General features: G+C 42.1%; 2 protein-coding genes across 2 annotated transcripts; one reads left to right on the plus strand and one right to left on the minus strand.

Annotated features, from left to right (window-relative positions):
• The first annotated feature begins 1124 nt into the window (after positions 1 to 1124).
• On the plus strand, positions 1125 to 10948 carry LOC9267154 (structural maintenance of chromosomes protein 4). Its single transcript, XM_015782485.3, has 28 exons — positions 1125 to 1595; positions 2752 to 2841; positions 3422 to 3523; positions 3609 to 3785; positions 3965 to 4095; positions 4188 to 4266; positions 4338 to 4495; positions 4570 to 4645; positions 4814 to 4942; positions 5010 to 5154; positions 5258 to 5388; positions 5880 to 6032; positions 6144 to 6333; positions 6703 to 6836; positions 6945 to 7103; positions 7356 to 7661; positions 7737 to 7913; positions 8143 to 8226; positions 8310 to 8519; positions 8610 to 8699; positions 8787 to 8908; positions 8990 to 9145; positions 9225 to 9332; positions 9402 to 9462; positions 9701 to 9835; positions 10081 to 10168; positions 10245 to 10317; positions 10580 to 10948. Exons 1-28 carry the CDS (start codon positions 1461 to 1463, stop codon positions 10698 to 10700), a joined length of 3720 nt encoding a protein of 1239 aa, XP_015637971.1. The 5' UTR covers positions 1125 to 1460; the 3' UTR covers positions 10701 to 10948.
• Positions 10949 to 12401: 1453 nt separating this feature from the next.
• Positions 12402 to 13258, minus strand: LOC4339208 (ethylene-responsive transcription factor 12). Its single transcript, XM_015782903.3, has one exon. It carries the CDS (start codon positions 13188 to 13190, stop codon positions 12621 to 12623), a length of 570 nt encoding a protein of 189 aa, XP_015638389.1. The 5' UTR covers positions 13191 to 13258; the 3' UTR covers positions 12402 to 12620.
• Positions 13259 to 13483: the final 225 nt, after the last annotated feature.

A 13483-nucleotide genomic window follows, 5' to 3' on the forward strand; every position in this document is an offset into this window, starting at 1 on the left:
TGAGTCAGTGTTGAACCCACATGTCATAAAAAAAATAATCACCGTCCCTCTCTTCCCTCCGCTCCTAATGTGATTCCATCACCGCAGTGCCCACGTCCGGGCCAGCCTCCGCCTCCGTGCCCACTGCCACAGCACTTGTCTCTACCTCCGCACCCACTATCTCTCATCTCGATGTCGCTCTAGTTCTGCGACGACGATGACTCGGGCGACGTCGACCTTGAGCCACTTTCCTGCTGCAATGTCACACCCCAAGCCGGAAGAGCCATTTGAGGTAGGGCTGCTGTCTCCAGCTACAATGGTGCTTCCCTGGTAGTGAGGTGGGATAACTTCTCTGAAGTCTTGCATACCTGGGCTCGGGTGAGGCCGCAGGTGTCGACGAGGTACTCCTTGACGGCGAATGGTTTGAGTGAGACGCGCGCAGTGGTGAGGGGAGACGATGGAGGGAGAAGGGCCGAAAAATTTCGACGAGAGGGAGAGGGGACACCCACCGTAGTAGTAGAGAAAGGATGTGTCTCCAGAGGTGAATTGTGGTGGCAGCGGTGCAAGGATCATAGCCGCGTGAAATCACAAGGCGTTGTGGTGTCAGTGGTAGGGAGCTCGCCGACGCATCAAGCCACCTCCGCACTGAGCTCCTTGCAGCCCCGTCAACTCACCGCACCTCTCCTGTTCGGCCATCGCCCACCACCAACCTCATGGAGGCTAGGAGAGAGATGTGAAAAGAGGCGGAGAGAGGTAGAAGAAGATTGGGCCACTGGCATGTGGGTTCCGTGCTGACTCAGCCGCCACATCAACTAAAATCATTATCAATACTGGCTTGGGACTTAATATGCCTCAGTTTTATAATATTAGGGATGTGCTATATCTGGTTTTCCAATTCATGGACAATTTCAAAACTCGATGACAAGAAGAGGAACCTGAAGTGAACTTTCTCCGAAGCAGAAGGCCGACCAGAAATCAGCCCAACATGAGCCCCATATAAGTTCGCACACGAAAGCAGCGCATCGCTCGTAATCCAGCCCAACTCCAGAGTCTTCCTTTTGGTCTGACACATTTGCTCGAAGCGGGAGGAAGAAAATCCTCTCGCCGTTTCAGTTTTCCCTCCCAAATTTTCGCCCAAAATTCCCAAATCCCACATTCCCCTCTCGGCCGCTTCGACTTTTCCCCAAAATCCCCCCACCGCCACCGCCTCCGCCTCCACCGCCGACGGCCCGAGATCTGCGCGCCTCCACCGCCGCGGCCTTCGTCGGGCCCGGAGCACCCGCGCCGCCCGGTCGCCGTCGCTCGGAGTTGCGCGCGCGCGGTCGCCGTCGTCCCGAGTTGCGCACCGCTTGGTCGCCTTTGTCCTCGAGCCGCCCCCCTTCAGCCGGTGCCGCCCTTGCTGGGCGAGTGATCTTCCGGCGGGCGGGCGGCGGCGGCGGCGGCTCTCGCGGTCCGGTCCTCCCTTGCTGCTGCGGTCAGGCATGGAGAGTTCCCCGCCGAGGTCACCCGCGCCCTCGCCAGGGAGGGCGGGGAGGCCGCGGCTGTTCATAAAGGAGATGGTCCTCCGCAACTTCAAGTCGTACGCAGGGGAGCAGCGCATCGGCCCTTTCCACAAGGTCTCGTTCTCTCTCTCACTCGCAAGCACACGACACGAGCGCGCAAGCTAGCTACAGTATATCTTAATTCGTCGCGCTCATAGTCATAGATGACGTATTCCCCCACTACCAATCCCCGGTTTTCGTTTGTTTTTGGCGCTATTCAGGACCCTCCAGCTGCAATGTCATGTGGTGGGCTTGCTTTTTTTACTTGACCTGTACGATCGTTGAACCCTAGGCACGGCAGTTGGATATAGCAATTTAACTTCAATTGTGATAGCGTAGGAGGTGACCACGTATACTTTCATTTGAGTTTTCCATTTCCCAGTGCCTACAGAATCCTAAATAAGTTAAAAACCGTGTTATAGCATTTTTAGGAATTCGTGTTATCTTCAGTGTGGCCGTTCTGCCTGGCCTCTAGTTTATGAAGTGAAATACCGATACGCGCATTGTTACTAGGTTCTGAACCTATGTGACGTTTTGTTTATTAGGTTCTGAATTTGTTGGTCTAGTTTTGGTCTCACGAATGTTAGATTAGAGTGGAGGTTTTTGAGTTGTGCACTGGTTTTACATTTGTTCTGAAACTTTAGAGTGGCATGGTCATACTCCATCAGTAGTATGTTTTGGGTTCACTTTGTTTTGTTTGGAGATATTTTATTATGAAGAGTAAGTCACATGGTTTAATGGCATTTGTTCTACCCAGAAATGGAGGTTCCTTATTCAGTTCTATGGCTTCTATCTGAATTTGCCCTTTCATACGTTGAAATTTCAGACCTAACTCTTTTATCCTCAGAATGTCGTTTCTGCAGTTTAACTTTCACTTGTTCTGTAGTACCTAAGATATAAGGAAAGCAACGTTTATCATAATTTTAAATTTTACTGATTTTCAAGTGCATCAATTTAAGTGGCCAAATGACTATGATTTGTGAGTAGTAACACATCTTACATTCCAGAAATGCCGTCTAACTTTATAATCGTGTTTTTATGGTGACCTGTGCAGAATTCACAATTCTTGTGTGTGTAACCATCGTGTTCTGTGCAGAATATCATTATAAACTGTTTATAGGTACTATCGATGAGTGCACTATGCTTCAAGCTCTTATGAACATAGGTCTACCACTCTGTCGCTAGGATCCATGCATCGTATAAAAGAATAACCGCTTTTTCTTGCTTTCAGAGTTTCTCAGCTGTTGTTGGGCCAAATGGCAGCGGGAAAAGCAATGTCATTGATGCGATGCTGTTTGTGTTTGGGAAGCGTGCAAAACAGGTGGGCAATATTGCTTCCTAACTGTAAATGTTTATTGATGTTCAACATTTTTCTGGTCAGCTCAGTGGCAGATTTAAGCTAATCATTGATTTATTCTATCTCAAAAAGTCATTGTATTTTTTTATCCATTCAGCGAGTGCTAGATGCCAAAGTTGGCATGTAAGTGTAAGTTATTCCCAATGTTTTTAAAGGCTGGGCAACAAACTGCTACTTTATGTTTGTTAGTGTGTTACTGATTTTGTATGCAAGGCGAAAAGTAAGCTTCAAAGTCTCTGCCCAAAGGTTTTTGAGAATTTAGTGTAATGGTACTTTCATGATAGTAAACTAGTTATTGAAGAGAAATGTATTTAATACTTGAATACAATGGGGCCCTTGTATTTCCTGTTTACTATTGCCCATTTCCTCCAAAGGTTTTTCCTTAAAAGTTTTGGATTAAATGCTATAAAATTCACGAATAACTTAAGCTCTTGAGAGATGATCTTGCTATTTGTTAGCTACTCCATATTTTCTTAATTCAGAACAACCTATTTAGGTTGTTTCAAATCATAGACTGTTTCTGACCAGTTTTCCATCATTGTAGATGCGCCTGAACAAGGTCTCAGAACTCATACACAATTCTTCTAACCACCAGAATCTAGACAGTGCTGGGGTCTCCGTCCATTTTCAAGAAATCATTGATTTGGTATTTCTTGAGCCAAGTATTTAGCATTTCATATTGCTTAGCTAGTGCCACATAATTTATTTCCCTCCCTCTATGTCCATCATAGGATGATGGGAACTACAGGGCTGTTGAGGGCAGTGATTTTATCATCACAAGAGTTGCTTTCCGTGACAACACTTCTAAATACTACATAAACGACCGTGGAAGCAATTTCACTGAAGTAACTAAACTGTTGAAGGGCAAAGGAGTTGACCTTGATAATAATCGCTTTTTGATCCTTCAGGTTTGTGTTTCTTTTTCCATTTACACATGAAAAATGCGCGTGTTTTGTAAGTTTAATTTTGGACATATGTTGCATATTATTTAGTATGTTTACATGACTATGAGGGATATAACAGACATCCATATGGTGTTATATTTTATGGTTTTGCACTGCATAACTTCCAAGTTGGGCACTTTCAGGGTGAGGTTGAACAAATCTCCCTGATGAAACCAAAATCTCAAGGTCCACATGATGAGGGGTTTCTAGAATATCTGGAAGACATCATTGGGACAAATCAGTATGTTGAGAAAATTGAAGAAGCTTCCAAGCAGTGAGTTCTTTAACTGATTTAAGGCCTGTTGTCACAATGAGTGCTTTCTGTCCATTCTGTAATGAAATCTGACATGTTCTGATACATATTAGATTGGAAATGCTCAATGAAAAACGGACAGCATCTGTGCAGATGCTGAAGTTGGCTGAGAAGGAAAGAGATAACTTAGAGGTGACGGTCTGAGGGTGATGAATTGATTCTTCTGGTTGAATGACACTACTGATTGATATATTTTCCTGTAGAGTGCGAAAAATGAGGCTGAAACATTTATGCTGAAGGAACTCTTACTTTTGAAATGGCAAGAGAAGGCGACCACATTGGCTTCTGATGATGCTACCTCACACGTTGCTCAGCTGCAAGAGAATGTTGCAGACTTGGAAAAGAACCTTGCCTCTGAAAGGTCATTTATTGTTGTGGATGAACATGATATTTTGGTACTGAGTTTTATCACTAATTAATTTGGTTATAATCCAGGGAAAAAATTCAGCATAGTTCTCAAACTCTGAAGGAAATGGAGTCTGTTTACAACAAACATGCTAAAAGGCAAGAGGTATTGTGTTGTTGGAACATTACTTGTGACTCGAAAGCTGTTTATTCCTAGATGTTCAGGATAGAGCTTTTTTCCCCACAAGATGGTTAGCGACAGATTTTCTACTCCCTTTCTAACATTGCCAGATTATAATGCTCGTTTGTATATTTATTCTCTGGATGTGTTTAGGACCTTGAAAATAATATGAAGTCTTGCAAGGATCAATTTAAAGAGTTTGAGAGAAAAGATGTAAAATATAGGGAGGATTTGAAGCATCTTAAACAGAAGATTAAGAAGCTGGAGGACAAAACTGAAAAGGTATATTTAAAATGATCCCATATGTAGTTCAAGCAAAGCAACAAAGTCCACCTTCATTTTTATGCAGGATACATCGAAAATTGATGAATCAACAAAAGAGGTTGAAGAATCATCCAGTTTAATTCCACAACTAGAGGAAGAGATACCCAAATTGCAAGAAAAATTTAATGAAGAAGAGAAGGTGCTGGAGCAAATTAAAGAAAACTCTCGAGGTGATTTTTAGAGCAAGACATGTGCCTATAAATTTCTTCTAGTGCAGTCTGTTCCTTTTTATGACCAAACCTCTCTCTCTTCTCTCTTTTTTGGTAATTACAGAAGAGACAGAGAGACTTCGTTCTAAACTTACTCAAGTAAGGTCTGAACTTGAACCATGGGAAAATCAAATAATTGAGCATAAAGGAAGCTTAGATGTTGCATCTGCTGAGAAAAAATTAATGAAAGAGAAGGTTTGTCCTGCTTTGTATTTCTTTTCTAATTAAAAAGTTGTGGTAGGCCATTGTCAATTTTCTCCAGTACTATTCAGCTACACGAACCACTTGACTGCCCATGAGGTCACTACTCACTAGAAAACTTCTATTCCTAGTACGCTACAGTTTTGCCATCGCCAACCTGGATCTGCCATATGGAGAATTGAGTATGGCATGATATTTCTTGATTGCTGGAGTATAGTCGAAAACAAGAGTGCTCATCTTTCTTCCTCTTTTTGAAAACAACTAATTGTATCTATAAATTTCAAGTTGTGTGAATTCTCACTAGGAACTGTGCATTAGCACAGATGGCTAGAGTGCGTTCATGCATGCGCGCCCACCCACGTTTGACTCTCCTTGGAGTCGACGCGCGTGTCCATTTCCTCTCAATTCCATTGATACGAAAGCCCCTCTTTTGGTATCCAACTTTTTTTGTGGACTCTCACTTGAATGTTATTAACTGTTTTCAGCATGATGGAGCCCGAGCAGAATTAACTGCTGCTCAAAACCAGATGGAAAGCATTAAAGAGCAAATCAAAGCGAAGGATACATATATTATGGAGCTTCAAGAAAAAATAGAGAAACACCATAGTGAAGCAAATGAGGCTCGTAAAGTTGAACAGGTAAAGCATTTGCAGACTTCTCTGGGCCATTTCTTTCCCTCGAGCAGTATCACTGTATTCCCATTTGCTGTGGATGATCCTGAGTTTCCAATATCTCGGTATGCATAACAGGAATGCCTAAAACAGGAAGAGTCACTTATTCCTCTTGAACAAGCAGCTAGGCAGAAAGTTGCTGAGATTAAAACCACAAGGGATTCTGAAAAGAATCAAGGCACTGTCTTGAAAGCAATTTTGCAAGCTAAGGAATCAAAGGAAATAGAAGGCATTTATGGCAGGCTAGGTGATCTTGGCGCAATCGATGGTAAGATGTAATTGTTGTAGTCTCAATTTGTGCTAGAATGTGTGCAGTTAAACAACCATGCCTTCTTTTTTCCTTTGGACCTGAAGACTTTTCCAGCTTCTGTACATTTGCCCGTTTTTATTATGTCATGAATATATACTTCCAAATTCATCGTATTAACAGATACTAGTCATTAGTCAGTGTGTGATATTGTTAGACTTTGGAAAGAACTGGAGGTTAAACTTGCTTTGCAAATATTATTGTATTTTACTGATTCTCCGAGTAAATATACTAGAGAACTAGGAGAAGTTCATAATTGTTTTATTTATGTACTCTAGGTCTGGATTGTGCTGCATATCACTTAATTGTGTTAGCTGTTGTGCTCTGCAGCAAAGTATGATGTTGCCATATCTACAGCATGCCCTGGGCTTGATTATATTGTTGTTGAAACAACCAATTCAGCTCAAGCTTGTGTTGAGTTATTACGCAGAAGAAATCTTGGCATTGCAACTTTTATGATACTGGTAAAATTCTGGATCCTTTTCATAGCGTTTTCATGTTTATTTGTATAGAAGCTATCTTTTCGTTGCTTTCATTGCTTTTGGCATGATTTGGTACTCTTACCATTACAGGAAAAACAAACACATCATCTTCGTAAGCTACAGGAGAAAGTAAAAACACCTGAAGGGGTTCCACGCCTCTTTGATCTAGTAAAGGTTAAAGATGAGAAGCTCAAGTTAGCTTTCTTTGCCACCTTGGGGAACACTATTGTTGCAAGTGATCTTGATCAGGTATATACCTGAATTGTATTGTTTGTTTTCGTTCTATTATTTGCTTCTTTTGCTGCTTGTTCTATCATGTGCCTTGTATATTTGTTTCTCAAAGTACTCTACTGCCCCACTAGCATTTTTTATGGAAAACTTCTAAGAAGGCTAGAATTACTTAATTGAGGACATATCGTTCTATTTTCATACAAAAACCGTTGCAGTGCTGCTTATATTTTTATTTTTTATAACAGTGACATCAATAATCGTTTTTGTCAGGCTACTCGAATTGCATATAGTGCAGCCAGTGAATTCCGTCGAGTAGTTACCCTTGATGGTGCACTTTTTGAGAAGTCTGGTACCATGAGTGGTGGTGGTAGCAAACCAAGAGGTGGCAAGATGGGCACATCCATCCGGGAAAGTATTTCAGAAGAGGCTGTTGCAAATGCTGAAAATGATCTTAATAAGCTAGTCGATCAACTCAACAGGTTACGTGAAAAAATTAATGATGCTAAAAAAGGTTACCGGGCCCTGGAAGATGCCAAATCCCGTTTTGAGATGGAACTGGCAAAAGCTAAAAAGGAGGTATGTAAACTACTTTTTCTGCTGTGAGATTCTATTTTCTCCTTGAGGTCAGCTTCCATTCATCTCTTGAAATAGGTTGAGAGTATGAATGCACAATTTAGTTACAATGAAAAGCGACTTGACTCTCTGAAAGCTGCATCACATCCCAAAGCGGACGAGGTTCGCAGAATGGAAGAGCTGGATGATATCATATCTGCTGAGCAAGCTGAACTAAATAGACTTGCTAAATGTTCCAGCAAGCTCAAAGATCAGGTATGTGGCTATACAGGCTTTTTGATCGCATGCCAATTCATAAGCTAATCTGCCTTAGTGAGCGTCTGCTTCAACTCACAAATTACTTCAAATGCTCCATCATTCAGAACTCACTCTCCCAGTCTCCTGTTTGAATCTGTGCCTGCGTATATTGATTTTTCTATGCTTTGAGTTGTTAACTGAAATTATTTGTTACATAGCTTTGACTTAAGTTTGCTTTCTATACTAGGCATCAGAACTACAGCAGAAAATTGAAAACGCAGGGGGACAAGTGCTCAAGGATCAGAAGCTAAAAGTTGCAAACATCCAATCTGTGAGTATAAGCTTCAATGCTTGTGTGATTCTGTTCTTCGTTTTGGTTATCTGATGTCTAAGATTTTGTGCGTCAACCGCCAGCAACTTGACAAAACAAGCTCAGATATCAACCGCCACAAAGTTAGAATTACTACATGTGAGAAGTTGGTGAAAAAATTAACCAAGGGCATCGAGGAGTCTAGGAAAGAAAAGGAAAAGCTTCTTGCTGAAAAGGAGAAGATGATGTCTATTTTCAAAGAGATTGAGAAGGCAGCTTTTACTGTTCAAGAAGATTATAAGAAAACACAAGAGGTAGTTTAGTTGTATTGCCTTACAAGCTGTAAAGTGATTGGATTGTTTTTTCATTTGTTCAATGGAAAATGTTAATCTGTTTTTTTGCAGATGATGGACAACCATAAAGATGAGCTTGACAAAACAAAGGTAGAATACAACAAATTAAAGAAAGCAATGGATGAACTGAGATCCAGTGAGGTATATTATATTTATATTTAGTTATTATGTTAAGTCACTATGATATTGTTCCTTTTGACAATATTTACATTTTGTATGTATGTACAGGTCGATGTGGAATACAAACTGCAAGATACAAAAAAGCTTGCCAAGGAGTGGGAAATGAAGGTGAAGGCATTCAGGAAAAAGCTTGATGACATTCAGACAAATCTTGTTAAACACATGGATCAGTATGTGTAAATGCTATTTTCAATACTGCTACGTGTTTTCTGTATTGTTTCTCAGACTAATGTGCATCTTGTTATTTTCAGAATTCAAAAGGATGCTATTGATCATGAGAAACTGAAAGAAACATTGAGTGACGAGCAATTCAATGAGGCGTGTGACATGAGAAAAGCAGTTGAGATGGTGGCACTGTTGGAAGCCCTGCTTAAAGACTTGAGTCCTAACCTGGATTCAATAGCAGAGTATGAATTAATGATCTATACATGTCAGTAGCATTTTGGCACCACCAATTTCCTTACTGGCTTACATTGGCTGGATCAGGTACCGCACAAAGGCTCGTGTATATGGTGAACGCGTTGATGAGCTAAATGCCACCACTCAGGAGCGTGATGATCTTAAAAAGCAATACGATGCATTGAGGAAGAGAAGGTATTCCTTTCTTTGAATTTCTATCCATGTTGCTCTATTTGCCTCACATGCAAATATGCATTATTTCAGGTTAGATGAGTTCATGGCAGGATTCAACATAATATCTTTGAAACTGAAGGAGATGTACCAGGTACTTTGAAATAATGAATACATATATCAAAGCATGTAATATGGTGCTTCCATTGTTTTACAATTTGAAGTCTGACCACACTTTGTAAGAAATGAAGTCTAGGAAGCCAAAAAAAGTTAAAGAGTTAGTTGAGATAAGAGCAGGCTTACCCAATTAACTGAAAATCTGAAATACTTTTACCACTCAACCTCTATTACTAAACAACATGATTTCAACAGCAATTCCTTTTTGTTTTTAGATGATTACGCTTGGAGGTGATGCTGAGCTGGAACTTGTTGATTCCTTGGACCCGTTTTCAGAAGGTGTTGTTTTCAGTGTTAGACCTCCCAAGAAAAGCTGGAAAAACATTGCCAATTTATCTGGTGGCGAAAAGGTATTTTTGCAATTATTATTATTTTTTTTGTGCAAGGATGTTAGTTAATATGGCCTTATTTTACTGACAAAGATGGTTTTCAATATCGTTACGAGAACTTGTTTTCTACTCCATACCTTGTTTCCTTATTCAACAGTAATATGAGTTTTACATTTCTTGTTGGCATTATGTTCTGTGCATGTGTTATCTCATCTAATATCACTTTTTTAGTAGATTGTTACTGAACTAAGCTTTTTATCTTGCAGACGCTTAGCTCACTAGCTCTGGTGTTTGCTCTTCACCATTATAAACCAACTCCTTTATATGTTATGGATGAGATAGATGCTGCGTTGGGTAAGTTTAGTGGCCGTCCTCTTGGCGTTTAACATATATTAACACTTCAATACATTAATGACATTGCTGCTCGCAGACTTTAAGAATGTCTCCATCGTTGGACATTACGTGAAAGACCGGACCAAAGATGCTCAGTTCATTATTATCAGGTATGCTTATGGCAGCTTAGTTTTCCTAATTTTTCTACCCGCATGTGCCACGCCCCACTTATACTCCAGCTGAAAATAATTTTATGAGAAATACTGAGCAAAGATCTGTCGAAGATATATGTTTGCCAAACATTCATCCATACAAGAGACTTAGTTGTTCATCTACAAAAGTAATGCTACTAAAGTTAAAACCGAAATATTTATACGTGCTAAGAGGCAGGGTGAAATTTCCCCAATCTCACGTTTGTCGCCCTGTCTGCAGTCTCAGAAACAACATGTTTGAACTAGCTGATAGGCTGGTTGGCATCTACAAGACGGATAATTGCACCAAGAGTATAACCATCAATCCCGGAAGCTTTGCGGAGAGCATGAAGGTAGTTTAGTGTTTGTGCTACGGAAGTTTGAGTTAGATGTAATCTGTTGTCTGCGTGGTGCCAGCATGGAACCGAGGTTCCTTCGGTATCAAGCTTTTGTAGAACAAATTGATTTAGAATTGTGCGTGTATAGTGATGAACGAGACCAAAGGACATTTGTTAACGTAAGGTATGTGATCACATGCCCCAGCTGAACACAACCTAATTCAGTAAGGCCTGTCGTTTATTTGTAATACTACGTACTCCTGCGTTACAAATCTGGTACCCCGCGTTCACGTGGACCAAATGATAAGAAAGATTGTGTAGACAAACAGGTTGAGAACTACTCCCTTTATTCCAAATTGATCTACATATTTTATAGGTACACCAAGACAAAAAAAAAAAGCTAATAACTCTCTTATACTATATCTACTCTAGCCATAGATTTAATGCATACACCATCTCTAATATTTCCTAGCCAACAGCAAATCAAGATATTATATGTGGGCTAATGTCTATTTACTCCAATACACAAATAACGAATATACTTAATAAATGAACATAAATATGTAGATCATTTAGTAATAACCTCAAAAAAAACTATATGTAGATCAATTTGGAATGAAGGGAATAAAGCATAATACTCCGAGTAAAGCATAATACGAGATGTTCCAAAGGGTGGATGTAGAAAAGCACGTGAACTGGATATTTTTACAGATTACCCTTGGAATTGGCTGATTATGATATCTGCATCGCAGGTTTATATAAAATGCAGGATTTGAGAAAACGGAAAAAATAAAACAAATATAATTTTCATAGTATTGAGATCCATTGAATTTCTTATGTTTTTCATATAGATGAAAAGGCCTATGAATTTTCCCCTGTAAGCAAGTTGGACGGGCAACTTGTCACTTTATTATCGGTAAGATTCGACTTTGGTTTCCTGGCAAGGAGACATTAGCCACGTCTGTTGATAGGTGATTAAAACCATAGTTATCTAAATGGATCAAATGTTGGGCACAGTCTGTAGCGGACGCATTGTTTGTTTTATGTTTTTGTTTATAAATAAAATTATAAAATTTAAAACTTTATTTTAGAGTTGATTTTATAGATTTTTTATCATAAGTTATTTTACAATATCTAATTTAAAATCTAAGGACACATGGAGTAGTTAATAAGCTGTGCGCATAACTACAGAAGCATAATCGAACGTGTGTACTAGTAATACTACAGGAAACGACAATCGAGACAGGGTGGACTCGCGAGCCATTTTGTGATGGGACTTTTAAGCAGATGGTCAAGTCAGTGAGGCCGGGAGCTCGGGACGCCGGGTGTGCCATTCATCTCGAGTTGAATGTCTTTTTACAAACCCTAGTTTAGAGTTTAAACAGTTAAGTAAATTAAGGCTGCATTGATATCAATTGATACTGTTAATTTTTTGAAACCCCATTGATACTGTTAATTTTCACTAACGGGGCTTGCATTGATAGCACTAGTAGTTTAGAGCGTTAAGTATATTTGATTTACTGATCAATATGTATAACTGAAATCTTTCTTATAATACCAGTACTAGTATTTTACATGAATTAAAATTTTGTAGTACTAGCTTTTGACCAACCAAATGTTCCGAACCAACCGCTCACTCGCCCCACAACCACCATCACCATGCAAGTTCTCAGGTCAGTAATAGTACTAACCTCGAGTGAGAAAACCGTCTTATACTACAGAAGAGATGAAAAGCTGTACGCTAAAAAGTTCTTAAAATGGAAACAAGAACAGGGGCAATGTGAGAACGCTAAACTTTCCTTAAATAGTAGTACGTATGTACACAGCCGGACCAGTGCTCTCCACTCCCACATTAATCGGTTACCCCTATCTACTAGTGATCTCTAAGCTTGATCCTTGGTCCTAGTACTACCCAGTGATGCTCTACTCACGTACGTGTCGAGATCACGAGCCGAACAGCAGCGCCGGCGGCGGCTCGTTGAGGTCGAACGGGAGCTCGCCGGCGCTCGGCCCCGTCCGGAGCTCCAGCGTCGTCGACGGCAGCGACGCGGCGACGTGCGCCGCGACATGGCCAGCCGCCGCCGGCGCCATCGCCTGCACCCTCGCCGGGAAGTAGACATAGTGCCACGGCGAAGGGTGGCTGATGTCGAGCCCGCCGAAGTGACCAGGGCCCTGCGGCGGCCGCGGCGGGTGCATGCGGTGGTGAAGCTGCGGCAGCTGGGCGTGGCTGTGGCCATGGCCGTGCCCGCCGACGCCACCACCACCGCTGCTGCCGCTGCCGAAGTTGGTCCGCGCCTTGACGCCGCGGAGCGCGACGGCGGCGCGGTCGTAGGCGAGCGCGGCCTCGACGGGCGTGTCGTAGGTGCCGAGCCACACCCGCGTCTTCTTCCACGGGTCCCGGATCTCCGCCGCGTACCGGCCCCACGGCCGCTTCCTCACCCCGCGGTAGTGCGCCTCCGCTCGCCCACCTCCCACTACTCCACCGCCTCCTCCCGCTCCCATGTCCAGCTCCATTCGCCTCCACGAGCGAGAGCCTGTGCTTGCGCTGTGCCTTGACGGACGGATCGGCAGCTGCCACTGCCAGCGACAAGCAAGTCTCAGCGACCCTTTATACGGGAGCCAAATCTATAGTGGCTCGCTACTACTACTAGCGCGCGGTGGCCGCTCGCTCTCGCGTCGGCTTTGCGTTTGCGCGCGCCTCGTGAAATGGGGAGATGGTGGTAGTACTAGTACTAGTAGGAGTAGGTGTCTGCCGCTCTGGGGCCTGCTGCGTTTTGGGGGGTTTGAGGCTGTCGCTGACCAGCGCG

The sequence above is a fragment of the Oryza sativa genome, chromosome 5 (assembly GCF_034140825.1).
Source record: "Oryza sativa Japonica Group chromosome 5, ASM3414082v1".
NCBI classification, from domain to species: domain Eukaryota; kingdom Viridiplantae; phylum Streptophyta; class Magnoliopsida; order Poales; family Poaceae; genus Oryza; species Oryza sativa.